Below are 20,383 nucleotides of genomic sequence, written 5' to 3'. Positions count from 1 at the left end.
ATGTTGTAGGAGACCAATATCCACCCTCCGTTCCCCACAGGTGGGCAGGGTTTGCGGCACCAAGTGAGGCTCACCTGGGCGGGTGCCACCCACCTGCTTGAGCTGGCCTTTGACCCGCCCTCGGCGAGGGAGGACAATGGACGCCCGGCCGGGGGTGGGCCTAAGGCCAAAAGAAAAGAGGCTGACTTTTGCCGTCAGGCCTCTTTTGCCGTTCTTCCTTCCAGGATCACCCACCCTCCCTCAATTAATATTTCTTGCCTTTTAATTTCAGCTTAGGTCAGCGATCTTCAATTTAACGACTTCTTCTTTACAGGCTAATAATTTGCGTTCCAGGTCAGCGGACGCTGCTGCGGTCGTAAGTTGGTTGCTGTATTCAGAACCAGGAAGGAATTTTCCCTGCATTCGCAGGTTTCGCCTTCCCCGTAGCAATTTTGTCACAACTTTGGCGGTTCTAGGCCTTGGCAAGGTAGCCTTTAGTCTAACATCAAGTTGGGGGGGGGGGATGCATTCATGCTTTCTCCCATGCAACGGCGCTTGCAGGGCTCGTTAAAGGGCAAAACTGGGAGTCCCTGGCCCTAGAGCGGCGGCATGTAGGTTAAACTCCCCGGACGAGGTCAATGGAAGGGCATACCGTGTACGTTTGCGCTGTGCAGTCCCCTCTCACTGGGCCTCAACTGCCTGCATATCCTCAGCCAGGCAGGCTGAGAGGGTTACCTGCCAAGGCCTGTGCCAAGTTTCCCACTTCTGAAGTTCAATAAAGTTGTGGCCAATTTGAACCCATACTCTGGTCTCTTGTGTTATCATTTGGAGAAACTGGTAGGCACCACAGACAGGGTTTAGCGGTGTGCCCGCAAAATGCCAAAGGAAAGACTTTCCCCCAGTAACGTCCTTCTTTGTGATGTGGCATCATTGCGTACAAAATCTCCTTGCCCCTGTCCTACTTCATCAGTTCTAATAAAATAGAAATGCGAAGTTTAGGTTGGATTTCGACTTAGTTGTATTTGGGTCCCATTGACATCGGTGTGAAAGGGTAGCTATGCCTAAGCGAGGTCTTTCTGGTTTCAGTCGGACCTAAGTGCAACTAATTTAGCCTGGATCCAATTCATTATATGCAAGATAGAACACATTTAGAATTGTGTGTGCTCTAATGACTAGCTTTTCTATAAGAAAAGTTGCTTCCCCTTTCCCCCCTCATTTGCTTTTGCTCTGGGGGTTAACTTTGGATGTTGTTATTTTCATCACACGTGGCGATTGTTGTTCAAAACTATAGTAATTAAACCTCATCAGCAGGGCCCTTGTGGAAAGATCATCAGTCAGCCTCTGAATGAGAAAAACTTTGAGAGACTTTCAGCAAGAAACACTAATCAAAAAAATTAAAAACCTAATTGGTGACATTTAGCCTTACAATGTGGTGTGGAGACCTTTTTGCCTTTCCGCACAATGGGGTGGGGGGAAGATTAGGTATGCCTACATGCACAGCCAGATAATAATTAGTCTTGGTTTGCGGCTAGACTGAAATTGGGCAGAAGCTGGCTTCAGTAAAAGGGGAGCTCTGCTAACTTGGGACAAGGGTTGTTCCTGCTTTCGGAAATGTTCTTATGCAGCCACAGATTACTCTGTTTTGAACAGAGTCCTTCCTCCCCCTCCCTTTCTTTCTGCTTTTGAATGAGGGCCGTCTCAGCAAATAGCTTCTTGCCTTTCCCAGTTTATTTCTCTTCAAATCCTTGTCCAGATGCTAATTGCTTTTGGTGCTGGGGCATGAACTCAGGTGACCTTTGGATTCCTTTGAGTCCTGCAACTTCATGATTCCCTCTCTTTTGCTTCACTTAATATGCAAATAGGAAAAAGAGTGCAGCTTCATGGGCACTTCCACCGCCCTGAACATCTGACTCGCACATAGAGAAGCTGGCCTGCTTGTCAGATGCTCGGGGTATCTGACTCAAAAGTTATGTAGTATAGAGCCTTTCTGAAGTTCGTTTTCATTACAAGGGTATATTGTGTTCAGGTGCTCTTCCAAGAAAATAAGTTGCAGGAAAGTTGCAGGAAATCATGCCCACAACATGATTGTGTCTCGTTTTAATGGTCAGGGGATGAGCAGGACTTGAGAGTGTTGCACATGATTTTGAGAATGGTAAGGCGGTGTGTTTTTAACCATTTTGGTCCAGAATGAGCATGAAATAATACCCTTAAGTAGAATTTGCTTTGTCGGTTTAAACTTATCCAGAATCGTTACCCTTCTGACTTAAATGCTGCAAGACAAAGCGATCTCTCCCATGCCCCCCCATACACACAGTAATTCCCTAACTTCGTTGTGTTCCTTGAAACATGGGAATTACATTTCTAGGCAGCTGCAGTATAATATTTATTAACCAAGTGATTGGGGACTCGAAATGAACCGTTTCACTTTGAAGTCTGTGAAGTACACACACTTATCATAGTGGAGGCCAAATGTTCTGAAGACTTAAGGTGTGACGGTGATAGTGCCAAACAGCTGAGAGAGAAAAATCATGATACACCCTAACAGCTATTTAAAGGTTGATTGCAGCATGTTCTGAGCTCAGGTCACAGATGCAGAGCGCATGGAAACGGCTTTCAAGTCAGTTCTTCTGTCATGGCTTCCCTCTGTTCACCTAAGAATTGTGATGGTGGCTCTCCCCAGAAAGCCTTCTATTATAAAAATATCATTTGCTTACCTTATAAACTACATGATCAACACCTGTACCATTTTGTGTGAAAGTGTTCCTTGATTCCTAAGAGCTAACTTGATTTTCATTACCTTCCCTAGATCAGATACCCTTCAAGCCCGCTTTCTTGAGTTTGCATTGTTTTAAATTTTGTTTCTGGTTTTTAAAACAGATTTTAAAATATTTTTAATTGGTTTTAAACTGTATTTTATTTGCTTAGAAATACCTTTATGCTAAGATAGCAGGATGGGGAACAATAAAACTTCATTTTAAAATACATTCTATGAAAGTTTGTTTTGTTTTTTGCTGAGCTGCCCAGATAACACACATTTTGGGGTTAACTATATAAAAGCAGCTGATAAAAATAAACAAATAGGTGTGTGTCTGGAACCAGTTTGATTCTGCACGACCCTGTGCTGAGAAACTTAAAACAGATAATCTGATATGAGTTTTGGAGGCCCTTCCCACAGCTGCATTTGCCACAATCAATATGCTTGTTCTGTGAATTATTAAAACTAAGAATTATATTGGATTCCATGGCAAATTGTTCTCCTTAGTAGCATGCTGATTACCTCTGGTAGGCAAATCCTACGAAAGCACCCTTATCACCCTTTTGCAGCAAAAAATCCCCAGATTCAGATCATACTGCCAGTTGTACTACATGGGACAGGCTACAGATAAACGCATAATGGTGTCAACTGGAATCGCAACTGGAGCGTTTTGTGTGCAGAGTTTACTCACACTGTGTTTACACCCCCCCTTTCCTTACTTGTTGAATGTTACTTGTTACAACGCTTGAGAGGTTTATGTCCTGCAAAAGCTTTCTTCAGCTAGGCATTCATAGAATCATAGGATTGCAGAGTTGGAAGGAACCCACAGGATCATCTAGTCCAGTGTTGTTCAACCTTTTTTGGGCAAAGGCACACTTGTTTCACGAAAAAAATCACGAGGCACACCACCATTAGAAAATGTTAAAAAATTTAACTCTGTGCCTATATTGACTATATATAAAGTAATTCTCTTGAATAGGAATCAAATAAACACAAAGAAAGTATTTTATAATTACTTTATTATGAAATAGTAAGTAAACAGAAATATGAAAAATTATAAAATACTTTATTTTTAAATCTTTCGAATTTTTCAATTATTCCCACGGCACACCAGGCAACATCTCACGGCACACTAGTGTGCCGCGGAACAGTGGTTGAAAAACACTGATCTAGTCCAACCCCCTGCAATGCAGGAATACGCAGCTGCCCCATATGGGGATCAAACCTGCAACGTTGACATTATCAGCACCACTCTCTAACCAACTGAGCCATCCAGTGGCATGTACCACATTTTAAAAATAAATAAGGAATTTTTATTAAAGATTGCATCTGTGATTTTTTTTGGCATTTTTAATGCTGTTGGTGTTATGAGAATTATAAGGTCTAAGATATAAATGTTCATAAATGTACCAGGTAAACACATACATAAATATATAAACCACATGTCTGAAACAGTACAGGAAAAAAGTCCTGAAACCACTTTGACTCTCCCAAATTGACCTCAAATGTTTCTCTGCAAGGACAAAGGAAATAGGAAAACCTCCCCATTGTCTCTTTGCTCACAAACACTGTCTTAAGGACGTATCTTTATGAATAGGGTGAGCCTGTGACCAGGATTCAGGAACTAAGTATTTAGTATCTCAAAAGGAATAGCCAGACTGCCCAAATAATGCAATCAGTGGACTTCCGGAGGCGGCGCAAAACGGCAATGGCGGTCCTCTTTACGCTGTGAAGAGGGGCTCCGCGAAAAAGGGTCGTCCGCTGCGGCAAAGCGGAGACCCATTAAGAAAAACCGCAGGCAGAGCGAGCCTGCGGCCGTGGGACTCGGCGGGCGCCAGAAGCCCCCCCAGAAACGAAGAAGGGACCTCGTAAGAGGCTCCGGAACGTGAAAGGGGGAGCGGTGCTGTGAGTTCATCGCTCTTTTCGTGGAAGTGAAGCAGCACTGCTGCTGCCGATGAGCGCTGACCTTTCTTCTTGAAAACATCGGAATTGGCTGCAAATTACCCGTGAGTAAGGGGTACCAAAGATTGGACTTAATTCGTGAAATTGGGCTGAAAACGGGAGGCGAGTAACAGGAAGTCCGTCTCCCGATCCTGCTAGCTAGATCAAAGCAAAGAATTTCAAGTGAGCTGGAGCGGTTAAAAGAGACTGTAAAAGTAGGACAAAGGGGCATTAACAGACTTTGCATTTAGAAGATAAAAGGATACATTGGCTAAATTTGCTGGTTCTTTTCTTTACCATGGAACTCTCTTCCTATTTTTGAACTATGCGGAGTTAAAGGGATAACCTAGCTGTCGGGCTGCCAGTGTGCAAAAGGAGAACTGTCAAACTGCTGAAACTGTTCAAAACTGTTACACTGTTATATAGGTTGAGACACTAGCGCTTTAACATTGTTGCTGGGACCTTTCTGTCATCTTGTGGCACTATTTTGAATCAGAAACCTCCGGCAGCCTCCTTTTTGAACTTGGGGATTACAAAGGCTTAATATGGGGAAGATAGGAACTTCAATGGCGGACAAGAGCTTCTCCTTCCTATGAAACTTTGAAACACCCCCCCTAGAGGATTGCGGAGATATAGAGGCCTGGGAACTGTATTTTATTGAGATTCTTTGTGGTTAAATTGTTTATATTCTGGACTTGCCTTTCCCATGGAATAGAAGATTATTTGACCTTGAACAGAGGCAGCTGTGGAATGAGTGGCTCAGGGAAAACAAGAGCAGCTAAAGCCAAAGAAAAAGATAAGAAACCTGTGCAACTTGTTCAAACAACGTTAACCCACCAACGTAGATCATCCGTTCCAACTGTGCTGACAGCACAGGAGGGGGAAGTTGAATCGCCTGTTACAGAAGACATGGCAACTGGAGGATCCGACACAGTCCTGAAACAAATTCTGGAACAACTGGCACTTTTGAACCAAAAGGTGGACGATCAGTCATCTAAAATTGACCGAGCTACATCCACTATCAGTAAGTTATCGGATCAGGTTTCCCAGCATACTCAGGCCATCGAGAAATTGCAAGGAGCTACGGCAGAGAATTATAAATTAGCTGTGGAAGCTAACCAAAAAGCTGAGCAGGCGAGTAAAAAAGTTGAAGAGCTCAAGGGAGAAGTAAGGCCTCTGAAAAGGCAGGTAGGTGAACAGCAAGCCTACCTGTCGTTGGTGGAACTGAAAAGTAAGGAAAGTAACCTCAGGCTGAGGGCCGTCCCAGAATTGGAACAAGGCAACTTAGAGGGATTTCTGACGCTTTTATTTTCTAAATTTTGGGGGATTGAGGAAGATAAAGACTTTAAAATTGTGACAGCCTTCAGACTGGGAAGATCGGTAAAGAAAGACAAAGCCAGAGACTGTTTGGTTGTCTTGAGAACAAAAGAGGAAAGAGATAAGATATTAGGCCTACATTTTAAAAAATCTTTGGAAATAGAAGGCAAAAAGGCAGAAATCTATAGAGACATCCCTAAATATCTGTTGGATCTTAGGGCCTCGTATATAGACTTGACCAAATTGCTGAGGTACAACGCAATTCCTTATAGGTGGGAATTTCCGCAAGGACTATCATTTACCTACAAAGGAAGGAAAGTAAGAATCAAAACACCTGAGGACCAGCAGAAGTTCCTGCACGATCACGAGGAGGACCTCCAAAAGGGAGCTGCAGCTACTTGGCCACCACCACCGGGACCACCACTTGGACGTGTACCATCTGGATCTGGACCAGCACTACCACCTCCGGGAACGGAGGGAAATTTAGATACCCAACTGTAACATCTAAGAACTAGACCAGGATGTCTCTACAGCTTCTCAGTTGGAATATACATGGTGGGAATTCTCCAGAAAAAAGAAAAAAAGTGTTTCATATTTTGAAAAAAGAACAATTGGACATTATTTGCCTGCAAGAAACACATGTGACAAGGCTCCATAGAAAAGTGTTAATTAATAAAAGATTAGGCCAAGAATTTATTTCATCGGACAAAGTTAAGAAAAGAGGAGTGGTGATATATGCAAAGGAGAGCTTGTCACCAAAATTTTTATTTAAAGATGAACAAGGCAGAATTCTGGCGATTGAAATTCAGACACAAGGAGAAAAGTTTTTGATTTTAGGAATATACGCCCCAAATGAAGGAAAATCGGAATTCTTCAGGAAGCTGCATGAGATTATGCTGGATTATTTGGACTACAATAATATTATTATGTTGGGTGACATGAATGGGGTTGTCTCTGTGAATATGGATAAGTCGCAAAGTGCTAACATAGCGAAAGATGGCAGACTACCAAAAACCTTTTTTGAAATGACTGACAATATGGATTTGATTGACATATGGAGGGTCAAGAACCCTCTAGGGAAAGAAGGAACTTTCTTTTCTGAAGCTCACTTGACATGGACGCGAATCGACCAAATATGGATAACTAGAGGACTGGCACCTAAGACCAGAAAAGTGGAAATCTGCCCAAAAACCTGCTCCGACCACAATGCTTTGAAAATGGAATTGAGATTAAATACAACCGGATCCTTCAGATGGAAAATGAATGACACTCTCTTAAGAGATCAGGAGATTGTTAAGAAGGCCCAAAAAGCTTTAAAGGACTATTTTGAGATAAATTTAAATACAGCTGTGGAGAAAAGAACAATCTGGGACGCAAGTAAAGCAGTTATGAGAGGGTTTCTAATACAGCAAAACACGATTAAAAAAAGGTTGTGGAATGAAAAGAAGGAGAAGATCTTGGAGAAAATAAGAGAAGGAGAGAAAAAACTAAGATCTAGGCCTAAGTCGAAGGAAGTGTTGAGAGAAGTGAAGTTTTTCCAGGCACAATATTCGAAATTGATAAACCAAGAGGTGGAATGGAAAATTAAACAAATGAGACAGAGATCTTTTGAATCAGCTAACAAATGTGGGAAACTGCTAGCATGGCAGTTGAAAAAGAGACAAAAACTTAATACAGTTACAAACCTGGAGATCAAAGGGAGAATGGTTCAGAAACCCGAGGAAATTAGAAAATGTTTCCAGAGATATTTCAAAGAACTTTATTCACAAGGGCCGCAAAAAGACTCTGAGGTGGATCAATTTCTTACAACTAACGGATTACAAAAAATACCCCCGGAAATGAAAACAACCTTGAATTGTAACATCACGCAGCAAGAAATTGAAGGTGCCATTCAGAACCTTCAACTCGGCAAGTCTCCAGGCCCTGATGGCCTTACTTCCAAATATTATAAGGTGTTGAAGGACTTTTTGATACAACCACTGTTGGAGGTTTGTAACCAGATTATGGAGGGGAGGAAGGCACCGGAAACGTGGAAAGAAGCTTTCATCACGTTGATACCAAAATTAGAAACTGAAAAAACCCAACTTAAGAACTACCGTCCCATCTCACTCCTAAATGTGGATTACAAAATTTTTGCAGACATTTTGGCAAGTAGGTTTAAAAAAGTATTAAATGAAGTGATTCATAAGGACCAAGCAGGCTTTCTCCCTGGCAGGCATTTGTTTGATAATACAAGAAATATCATTGACATTTTGGAATTTTTACAAACAAACTCTAATACAAGAGCAGTGATGATTTTTATTGATGCGGAGAAAGCCTTTGACAATATTTCTTGGATGTTTATGAAGAAAAATCTGGAAAGGATGGGAGTGGGGCGGGGGTTTGAAAATGGAATAGAAGCAATCTATTTAGAACAAAAAGCTAAATTGATAGTAAACAACGTGGTCACAGAGGAGTTTAAAATTGAAAAAGGGACACGACAGGGGTGCCCTCTGTCTCCTCTGTTGTTTATTTCAGTCCTGGAGGTGCTATTGAACATGATTAGAAAAGACCGGTTGGCACAGGGAATTGTGGTCGGAGAGAAACAATATAAACTGAAAGCATTTGCAGATGATTTGGTGTTAACATTACAGGAACCAGTCCCTAGTACTAAAAGAGTGTTAGAATTAATTTCTGACTTTGGTCGGGTAGCGGGATTTAAGTTGAATAAACAAAAAACTAAGGTTCTAGCAAAAAACTTGACAACTACAGAAATAGAGGAGTTCATGAAAGAAACGGAATTAAATGTGGTTAAAAAAGTAAAGTACCTAGGGGTGTATCTGACCTCCAAAAACTTGAATTTGTTTAAAGATAACTATGAGAAATGTTGGTCAGAGATTAAAAGAGATTTGGAAATATGGTCAAGATTGAAACTTTCCTTGCTGGGCCGAATAGCAGCTATAAAGATGAATGTATTGCCGAAAATGTTATTTTTGTTTCAGGCCCTACAGATCGTGGACAAGGTAGAATGTTTTGGAAGATGGCAGAGGGACATTTCTAAATTTGTTTGGCAGGGCAAAAAGCCCCGAATAAAGTTTAAAATATTAACTGATGCGAAAGAAAGAGGGGGGTTTGCCCTGCCAGACTTGAGGTTATATTATGAATCTGCAGCCTTCTGCTGGATGAAAGATTGGATTTTGTTGGAGAACACCGATGTCCTAGATTTGGAAGGGTTTGGTAATGCTTTTGGGTGGCATGCATATTTGTGGTACGACAAGGTTAAAGTTCATAAATTGTTTAAAAACCATATTGTCAGAAGAGCAATCTTTATGGTCTGGACAAAATACAAAGACTTATTGGAGAGTAAGACTCCGAGGTGGTTGTCCCCGATGGAGGCCAAAGCACGTAAAAGACTTAATATGTTTTTTTTTATAATAATGTTTTTATTTGCTTTTTTCCAAGGTCAGATACATCGTCAGTTATTCAACAAAGGCAGTTTTACAGAAAGAAAAGGAAAAAGGTTATAAGCAAAAAAGAGATCTTACTTTACAAAACAATTTTTCATGATCTACTGGACTTCCCCACATCTTCCATCCCCTGCATCTTTTTCAATAAAATAAAGTTACAGCAAATTAATACCTTGTTTCCTGTGTTTTGTACTTTCCTCAATTGTATATTAGGTTTAGGGGAAATATTGTTAGTTCACAATTCCAACAGTCCTCAATATAGAAACTTTACCCTAGACTTTAGTCATTTCATCATCAGAACTTAAATTCAGCAATATCAAAAATTTGAGATCTGAAGCTTGTTGTCTAAAAACTTAACAAATTCTCAACATTCACATAACTTATAATGTTTTTGTAAATAGTCCTTAAATTTTTTCCAGTCCTCTTCCACTGCCTCTTCTCCCAGGTCTCGGATTCTGCCAGTCATTTCGGCCAGTTCCATATAGTCCATCAGCTGCGTATGCCACTCTTCCAGCGTGGGTAGCTCCTGTACCTTCCAATATTTAGCCAATAGAATTCTTGCTGCTGTAGTTGCATATAAAAAGAAAGTTCTATCCTTCTTTGTCACTCTCTGGCCCACAATGCCCAGGAGAAAGGCCTCTGGTTTCTTAGTAAAGGTATACTTAAATACCTTTTTCAACTCATTATAAACCATTTCCCAGAATGCCTTCACCTTCGGGCATGTCCACCAGAGGTGAAAGAACGTTCCTTCAGCTTCCTTACACTTCCAACACCTTTTATCAGACAAATGGTAAATCTTTGCAAGTTTGACTGGGGTCATGTACCACCTATATATCATTTTCATAATGTTTTCTTTCAAGGCACTACATGCCGTGAATTTCATATCGGTGTTCCATAACCTTTCCCAGTCTTCAAACATGATGTTGTAACCAATGTCTTGAGCCCATTTAATCATAGCTGATTTAACTAACTCATCTTGTGTATTCCATTTAAGCAGCAAGTTATACATTCTTGAGAGCACTTTCGTCTTAGGTTCAAGTAGTTCTGTCTCTAATTTTGATTTTTCCACCTGGAAACCAATCTTTTTATCTTTTTTAAACATCTCTTGAATTTGGGCATAGAGAAACCAGTCTCGCACCTTGTCCTTTATTTTTTCTAAACTCTGCAGCTTCCAATTATCTCCAACTTTTTCTATTATCTCACAATATTTAGCCCAACCACTCTCCATGTTAAGTACTTTGGTGGTCTTCGCCTCCGTTGGTGACAACCACCTCGGTGTCTTATTTTCAAATAAGTCCTTGTATCTAGTCCAGACATTAAACAAAGCTTTCCTGACAATATGGCTCTTGAACAATTTATGTACCTTTACCTTGTCGTACCACAAATATGCATGCCATCCAAAAGCATTGTTAAACCCTTCCAGATCTAGGACATCAGTGTTTTCTAGTAGAAACCAATCCTTCAGCCAGCAGAAGGATGCTGCCTCATAGTATAACCTTAAGTCCGGCAGGGCAAACCCCCCTCTTTCTTTAGCATCTGTTAGTATTTTAAGTTTTATCCGGGGCCTTTTGCCCTGCCAGACAAATTTCGTAATGTCCTTCTGCCACTTTCCAAAACACTCCACTCTATCCACGATCTGCAGGGTTTGAAACAAGAATAACATCTTTGGCAATACATTCATCTTTACAGCTGCAATTCTTCCCGACAAGGTAAGTTTTAGTCTTGACCAGATTTCTAAATCCTTTTTAATTTCAATCCAGCATTTTTCATAATTATCTTTGAATAAGTTCAAATTTTTCCCGGTCAAATTCACCCCCAGGTATTTCACTTTTTTAGCCACATTTAACTCCGTTTCTTTCTGAAACTCATCTATTTCTAAAGAAGTCAGATTTTTCGCCAAAACCTTTGTTTTTTGTTTGTTCAACTTGAATCCTGCCACCTGACCAAACTCATAAATTAATTCTAAAGCTCTTTTAGTACTAGCTTCTGGCTCCTGTAGTGTTAAAACCAAATCATCTGCAAAGGCCTTCAACTTATATTGTTTACCTCCGACCTGTATTCCTTGTACCTCCCGATCCTTCCTAATCAAGTTCAGCAGTACCTCCAGGACCGAAATAAATAGCAGGGGTGATAGGGGGCACCCCTGTCGTGTTCCTTTTTCAATTCTGAACTCTTCTGTCACCACATTATTCACTATCAATTTAGCTTTTTGCTCTGAATAGATTGCTTCTATACCATTTTGAAACGCCCCTCCCACTCCCATCCCTTCCAAATTTCTCTTCATAAATTTCCAAGATATATTGTCAAAGGCCTTCTCTGCATCTATAAAAATTAATACAGCTCTTGTGTTCAAATTTGTCTGTAGTAGCTCCAGAACATCTATAATGTTCCTAGTGTTGTCAGACAGATGTCTACCAGGGAGAAAGCCTGCTTGGTCTTTATGAATTACTTCATTCAGAACTTTTTTAAATCTACTTGCCAGAATGTCAGCAAAAATTTTGTAATCCACATTCAGGAGTGAAATAGGACGATAATTCTTGAGTTGAGTCTTTTCAGATTCCAATTTTGGTATCAAAGTGATGAATGCTTCTTTCCACGATTCCGGAGCCCCCTTCCCCTCCATAATTTGGTTACACACCTCCACTAATGGTTGAATCAAATAATCTTTTAAAACCTTGTAATATTTGGAGGTGAGTCCATCTGGGCCTGGGGATTTCCCCAATTGCATGTTCTGAATGGCACTTTCTATTTCCTGCTGTGTTATTCTGTAATTCAGGGTTGTTTGTTTATCTTGGGATAATTTTTTCAATCCGTTACTTTTTAAAAATTGAATAATCTCCTCCTCCGCCTGTGGACCTTGAGTAAACAGTTTTTTGAAATATCTCTGGAAACACTTTCTAATTTCTTCTGGTTTCTGAATACTTTCTCCATCAACCTCCAAGTTGGTAATAGAATTCAATTTGTGTCTCTTTTTCAGCTGCCATGCTAATAATTTTCCACATTTGTTTGCTGATTCAAAAGATCTTTGTTTCATTTGTTTAATTTTCCATTCTACTTCTTGGTTTATCAATTTGGCATATTGTGCTTGATGGAACTTAATTTCTCTTAACACTTCTTTTGACTTTGGGTTAAGTCTAAGTCTTTTTTCACCCTCTCGTATCTTCTCTAAAATCTTGTCTCTTTTCCCATTCCAGAGTTTTTTCTTAATAGAATTTTGTTGAATCAGAAACCCCCTCATTACAGCTTTGCTTGCGTCCCAGATTGTTCTCTTGTCCACCGGGGTATTCATATTGATTTCAAAATAATCCTTCAACGTTTTTTGGGCCTTCTTCACAATCTCCTGATCTCTGAACAAAGTGTCATTCATTCTCCATCTGAAGGATCCAGCTGGCACAAGTCTCAGATCCATTTTCAATGCGTTATGGTCGGAGCAGGTTTTAGGGCAGATCTCTATTTTTTTTGTCTTAGGGGCCAGCCCTCTAGTTATCCAAATTTGGTCAATTCTTGTCCATGATAGGTGAGCCTCAGAAAAGAAAGTCCCTTCTTTACCTAGTGGGTTTTTGGTCCTCCAAATGTCGATCAAGTCCATATTGTCTGTCAGTTCAAAAAAAGATTTAGGTAGTCTGCCATCTTTAGTCAAATTTTGGTTTTGTGACTTATCCATATGTGTAGAGACGACTCCATTCATATCTCCCATCAAAATGATGTTAGTGTAGTCTATATGATCCAACATTATCTCATGCAGCTTTTTGTAAAATTCCGCTTTCCCCTCATTTGGTGCATATACTCCTACTATCAAAAATTTTTCTCCTTGTGTTTGGATTTCAATCGCCAAAATTCTTCCTTGTTCATCTTTAAATATCAACTTTGGTGCTAGGTTCTCTTTTGCATAAATCACTACTCCTCTTTTCTTAACTTTGTCTGAGGAAACAAATTCTTGGCCTAATTTTTTGTTAATTAAAACTCTCCTATGGAGCCTAGTCACATGTGTTTCTTGTAGGCATATGATGTCCAATTGTTCCTTTCTCAATATGTGAAAAATCTTTTTCCTTTTCTCAGGGGAATTTGCACCATGAATGTTCCAACTAAATAGCTGCAGAGACATCTTGAATCAAATTGTTAGCCAGTAGGAGTGTCTTTCTTGCTGTCAAGATCTGGAGGTATTGCACCAGGCGGAGGTGGTGGCCAGGCACCTGCTACTCCTTTCCGGAGGTCCTCCCCGTAGTCGTTCAAAAATTTTTCTTGGTCTTCTGCTGATCTAATTCTCACTTTTTTCCCTTTAATGCTGAAGGATAGTCCTTGAGGGAATTCCCACCTATAAGGGATTGTGTTGTTTCTCAGTAGGCTTGCGAGGTCTTTATATGCAATTCTTAAATCCAACAGCTGTTTCGGAATGTCTCTGAAGATTTCTGCAGTTCTTCCCTGAATCACCAATGTATTTTTAAAATGAAGGCCGAGTATGTTATCTTTTTCTTGCTTAGATCTCAAAATGACCAAGCAATCTCTTGGTTTGTCCTTCTTTGCTACTCTTCCCAGCCTGAAGGCGGTGACAATTTTAAAGTCCTTGTCTTCTGCGATACCCCAGAACTTTGATATTTCTGCCGTCAGGTAGCTGATCAAATCTTCTTTCTCAAGTTCTGGTATATTCCTAATCCTAAGGTTGCTTTCCCGGTTTTTCAATTCTTAATATGGAGGCCTACTGGCCTAAATATTGTGAAATAATTGAAAAAATTGGAGACAATTGGAGGTTGCAGAGCATGGAAAAGTTAAAAAACAAGGTGCGAGATTGGTTGCACTATGCTCAAATTCAGGAAGTTTTTAAAGCGGACAAAAAAGTTGGGTTCCAGGTGGAAAAATCGAAACTAGAGACAGAGCTCTTAGAGCCAAAATCTAAGTTACTTTCGAGAATGTATAACTTGCTGCTTAAATGGAATACACAGGATGAGACGGTTAAATCCTCCATGATAAAGTGGGCGCAGGACTTGGGGCATAACATTATGTTTGAAGACTGGGAAAGGTTATGGAACACCGGAATGAAATTTACGGCATGTAGTGCCTTGAAAGAAAATATTATGAAAATGATATACCGGTGGTACATGACCCCAGTCAAGCTTGCAAAGATATATCACCTGTCTGACAACAAATGTTGGAAATGTAAGGAGGAGGAAGGGACATTCTTGCACCTCTGGTGGACCTGCCCGAAGGTGAAGGCCTTCTGGGAGATGATACATAATGAACTAAAAAAGGTGCTCAGATTTACCTTACCTAAGAAACCGGAGGCTTTCCTCTTGGGCATGGTGGACCAGAGAGTGATTAAGAAAGATAGAATTTTCTTTATGTATGCTACTACAGCAGCAAGGATACTGATCGCAAAGTACTGGAAGACACAAGATTTACCCACGCTGGCAGAATCCGAGACTTGGGAGAAGAAACAACGGAGGAAGTCTGGGAAAAATTTAAGGACTATTTGAAAAAGCATTATAAGCTGTATGAATGTTAAAAAAAAATGCTCTTTTCATGAAATTATAACTTCAGCAATTGTAAATTATTGATATGGAAAATAAGGTATAAGAAGCTAGAGGTGGTGCAGTGAAACAACTTTATTGTGATGAAATTAAGACCTTTAGGACTTGGGTTACAACGTTTATGAGACTAGATAACACGATAAAATGAAAGATACATTATTGTTTTGAAACAAGTTAACAAATTGCTGATGTTTTGAATTTACAGAGAATGCAGGGTCCGGAAGATAGGGGGAAGTTCACTAGATTGATTGAAATTTGTATTTGGATGTTTGATTTTGTATTTTATAAAACTAATAAAAATTATGTTTAAAAAAAAACACAAATAATGCAATCAGTGACCATTATCAGGTATCCTGGCAGACAGGTTTTCTGCTGTAGACCACCTCTTCTGTGATGTATGTATGATGTATTAGGTGTGGTCTTGAGGTACATGGTTGCAGTTTCAAAAGTCTATTTATGGGCTTGCACACCATTGTTCTGGGTTCCTCCTTCCTCCTGCATGGGGTGTGTTTGTGTGTGTGTAAGGACCCTGTTGCAACAGTTTAATAAAGATCAGGCTTACTAGCTGCTTTTCTTCTCAATATTCTCTGATTGGCCTCTGTTATTTTCTCCTACCGATAGAGAACCTACATAAGGACTCTATATGGGCTCTATAAGGGAAAAGGAGCAGTTTTCTTTCTTATTACAATGGTAAAAGTCACAGCATTATTTTCTTTTTGAAATATTTACGTGACTAGTTGCCATAGCATTTATTAGGTATAAATTAATGTATGGCCAGTCCATTTAGAAGGCTGCTGCTTCTGTGTCCTTTAAAGGGGAAAGTTGTGTCGGAAACTTATTTGCACCACTCAGATGTGACTTGGCTGATGGGGTCACTGGTGTCATGGCCATGTACGCTGCCATCTGCACTTGAGTATGAAATGCGTTATGAGAAGCTGCCCTTGGCGCTTGACCGACAGAAAATCTGTCTGCCCCCCTTGATCCTCCTTTGCCAGCAGCAGATTTACTTGTTTGGTTAACTTCCTGGCATATGCAACAGACTTTTGAATTGCTGCTGATTAGGGACATCTGCTGGCAGAATGGTAGAACTTCTTGGCAAGTGTCGAAATGGAAACCAAACTGGCTTTTTCCGTTGCTGGGCTTGAGGCATTTCTTTCTTTTGCCAAAGCTTACATAAGCTGCTTTTTGGTCATCTGGAGGGAATTCAGTTTGGTTCAGTTTATGTTGCACACGTTCTAATTTAAAAGATTGCAAAGGCAAACAATAACGAAATAATTACACATCTTAGCTCTGAATTTCTGGCCCTGGACAGAATAAGGTTGTAAGACTCTGATGCTTTAAATGATCTCTGTTGTTCGACTGCTCTGTGGATTTGGGAACTATTGAATTAACCACACCCAAAATGTTTGGTTTATATTTCAGGTGCAAGGATGGCTTGAAAGGATTTACATTCTCAGCACTAAAGTAAGTAAAACAAAGCAAGTGTTTTTCCTTTGTAGCCCAAAGTGAACAGACCAGATTGAGTGAAATATGTGCAAACATAGATGGAGGAAATTTGACATGCAGGAAACAAAAGCTATTTGCAAAGCATGATTTCCAGCCTTGTTTCTCATTTTCCTTTTCTCTTTTTTTTAATGAAAAACATATACTACTTCCATTTATAGTACTTTCATTCTGTGCTGCATAACCCCCCCCCCCCCTGACATCTAGAAGAGAAATACACAAATCAGTTAATTTTATGTTCTGGACAGTGGTATTTTGCCCGTGACTCCTGCACTGCTTAATATAACAGATGCCTCAAGAAAGCACCTGCATTTATATATTGTTTCATTAATAAAATATGTTTACCTGTTTTGCTTGTTTTTACTTTCCGAAAACTATTATTTAATACTGTATTCCAATAGAATGTTAAAACCTGCAGTTTTAGACAACGTGCCATATTTTAAGGAATTGCATGGCTATAAAATTGCTCCAGCAGTAGGCTAGCCAGAGGCAACTGCAATCCACTGTTTGAAAATGGCACTGCAGAAATCAGGTAGCTGGTGACTTGTGTGCATCTCTGTTTCTTTTCTTTTCTTCCAGATTCATTGTAGGGAAGGAAGAAATTCCCACACATTCTTTTGCACCGGAAGCAGCCTTTCTAAGGAGAGGGAGAAAAATAAAACACAGCGAAGAAATGACACAGCGAATGAACATAGTGGCGGCAACAAAGAAACTTGTGGACAAAGTGTGAGTGTAGAATTTCATGGATTTGTATTTGCCATGCCAGCCAGTTTGCCAAGTCACTGACGAATGAGATTTGAGCATTTTAGCTTGACGCTTTGTGTTACCTGCCTTCCACTCAACTGTTAGTTGTTCTCTGCCATCCACACTAGTGGCTCTGAAGTGGAACAGAAAACTTCCCAAACGCTCCATACCCTGGCCAGCTACCTTAGTGACACCTGAGTTCTGCTAGCAGAAGCCTTGGTTCCAGACACCTGGCACACAGTGCTGCCAGTTACCAAGAAGGAGAGGAGGGGAGGGGGCAAGACAGCAGGGACCTTGGGAAGGCCAGTCTGCTCCCTTGAGCTCCCTGGTACCTAGATAGATAGCAGTGATGCTCATCTTAGGGAGGTTAGGGGAGCAACGCGGACCACTTCTGGTCCAGGGCATTGCCTTTATATATGACCTGTAGGCTTTCCCATGATGTTACAGTCCCTCAAGCCTGAAAATTACCGTATTTTTCACTCTATAAGACGCACCAGACCCACAAGACGCACCTAGTTTTTGGAGGAGGAAAACAAGAAAAAAATATTCTGAATTTCAGAAGCCAGAACAGCAAGAGGGATCGCTGCACAGTGAAAGCAGCAATCCCTCTTGCTGCTCTGGCTTCTGGGATAGCTGCGCAGCCTGCATTCGCTCCATAAGACGCACACACATTTCCCCTTACTTTTTAGGAGGGAAAAAGTGAGTCTTATAGAGCAAAAAATACGGTATATTGAATAGGAGAGGCCAAGAGTCCAATTTTCAGGAGACTTGGTTTGAAGAGTTCATTTTGGTGTATCACTGGATTAGTTAGGATAATTCGTCCGAGACACATACAAGATATAACGAAAGCTGGCAATGCAGTCGCCCCACTAAATGAAACTGCTCATTCCAGGGTTTCTTAAGAAAAGGCCCGAATGATTAACAATTAAGAAGAATGATCTTATTTTGGTATTTCTATCGACCCACTTGCATATGACCAAAAAAACCATTGAGTTCTTAATCCTAATCCTCTATCAAGTTTCTCTCCCATATGTTTCCTTTCAGATATAACTAAGTCTGAATGTCTGTAACTTGATCACATCCTCATTACAATTTTTGCTACACAAACTGACCTCATGGGTGATTTATGACTGATACGCTTTTGCAGCGCATAATTCAAAGCTTCCAAAAATATTTGGCACAATCGAAAGATTGAGTAATGTTATTTTGTCCTCAAACCGCAAATACTTGACTACAAGAAAATCTAATTTCTAGAACCAGCATCAAATTGATTTTCTTGTAAGTCAACCTGATATGTCCCAACAACTGGAGAGCCCTCCCCAAAGCATTTATCTTTTTCAAATCCACAACAGTAGAATTTCCACATAGCAATAATGCTCATGAAAAGTGAAGTCTTGTAAGCTGCAAAGAGTACAAATTTCCTCCTAAACCTAGAGAGAGGAATATGCAACCTTCTAATCATCTGTGTGCCCCTTTCTGTGGCCTTCCAACCAGCAGCCCACACTGCCCAATTGCCACAAGCCTGGTTGCATCATGGAGCACATGGGCAAAGTCATAAAGATGAACAAGATGTGGGGGCTCACCTCTGACTTTGTTCTGTGCAAAATGCGCATAAGTCAGAGATAACAAAATCCTGTTTCTTCTACAAGTTACAGGTTCGGGCAGCAGCTTTCTTCCAACTTGGGTAGGGGGCTGTTACTTTAAATGGAAGCATTGCAATGGGTAAAATGATCAAGCCAGGATCAAACGCTCCTCTCCCTGTCCTGTGGTCCCGATCTGGATCAATGTCTTCCATGGCTTTTTATTAAAATAATGATGATTTTTAAAATCCCATGCATGTGAATATTCATTTAATGTAAAGTTTAGTGTGGTTCTGAGGCTACCTAGTGAATTCATGGGAAAGGAGAGATTTGAAAAGAGGATTTCCTGGTTCGCAATTCAATCTCTTAGCTGTGTTAGCTCTCCCTGGAACAAAGGTCTTGCCTTTATTTGTCCAGGATCTTTAAGTACTTTTACGTTTTTTATTCTTTTTTGCTTCACACTTATAAGCATTGTAAAGGAATTTATTTTGCACTGCACAAAAGAAGAAGTAGCTATAGAACATTCTGCACATTTTGGTGGAAGTAGATCATTTATGTGTTTGGTATGCAAAAAGCAACTTGGGGATTAATACTGATGCAGGGCTCCGTTTTTTGTGTTTATTTTCCAGATGCAAACATGGTCCAAGACACAGATGCTGTAAGCATTATGAAGATAATTGCATCTCATATTGTGTTAAAGTGAGTGGAAAAAATAACATAATTCACATTAGAAAACTATTTAAAACTATGATTTAGATATAAAAAGTTGATGTAAGTCACAAATATGGATGCAGGGGAATTTTTTATTTTTTTTTAGCAAACTGAGCTAATTTGTACCTCCTAGCTTCATACAGTGGTACCTCGAGTTAAGAACTTAATTCGTTCTGGAGGTCCGTTCTTAACCTGAAACTGTTCTTAACCTGAGGTACCACTTTAGCTAATGAGGCCTCCTGCTGCTGCCGTGCGATTTCTGTTCTCATATTGAAGCAAAGTTCTTAACCCAAGGTACTATTTCTGGGTTAGCAGTGTCTATAACCTGAAGTGTCTGTAACCTGAAGTGTCTGTAACCCGAGGTACCACTGTATAATGATTGCAGCACAATTATCCTTCAAATTTTGCAATACAGTTCTTGCCTCAAAAGACATACCAAAATGTCTTATAAAAGTTCATATTTTAGGATAGGATACTTTTAGAAGTGCATACACTGAGATAAAGTAATCAGTACCGAAATGTGAATACATAAATATGTATTTCATCACAAAATGCATATTTAGTGGCAAAATGCACATGTAATTATGCATTTAAGTACCTTTTAAAATATGAATTTCATACTTTAAAAAAATCTATCTGCAGATTAATGTGGAGATGGACAGAACAGACCTACAAATAAGCATACACAGTAGAATTGACACAGACCAGAAATAAGAGTGATCCATCCATCCATCTCTAGTCACAAAAAGATTATGGAAACATTTTCCTGCTCTGGGTCCTGTTTGTGTATGCATGCACACATGTGCCCGGAAATATGTAGTAGTGGTTTCTGGATTTCTATCGATTGCAGTGTTCAGGGCAGAGGGGAGTTGGGAGAGCGCA

General features: G+C 40.1%; 1 protein-coding gene across 1 annotated transcript in view; it reads left to right on the top strand.

The window, feature by feature from the left end:
* TMEM135 (transmembrane protein 135) overlaps positions 1-20,383 on the top strand; it is a 174,888-nt gene that overhangs the window by 136,268 nt on the left and 18,237 nt on the right. Inside the window, exons 7-9 of the mRNA XM_081909969.1 lie at positions 16,386-16,427; positions 17,046-17,192; positions 19,420-19,489. Of these exons, the coding sequence (XP_081766095.1) occupies positions 16,386-16,427; positions 17,046-17,192; positions 19,420-19,489 (259 nt within the window). The remainder of the gene's footprint in view (positions 1-16,385; positions 16,428-17,045; positions 17,193-19,419; positions 19,490-20,383) is intronic.

The sequence above is a fragment of the Podarcis melisellensis genome, assembly GCF_964234715.1.
Source record: "Podarcis melisellensis genome assembly, chromosome: 4".
NCBI lineage: Eukaryota > Metazoa > Chordata > Lepidosauria > Squamata > Lacertidae > Podarcis > Podarcis melisellensis.
The sequence above is the reverse complement of the archived record's forward strand: the minus strand, read 5'-3'. Positions and strand labels throughout refer to the sequence as shown.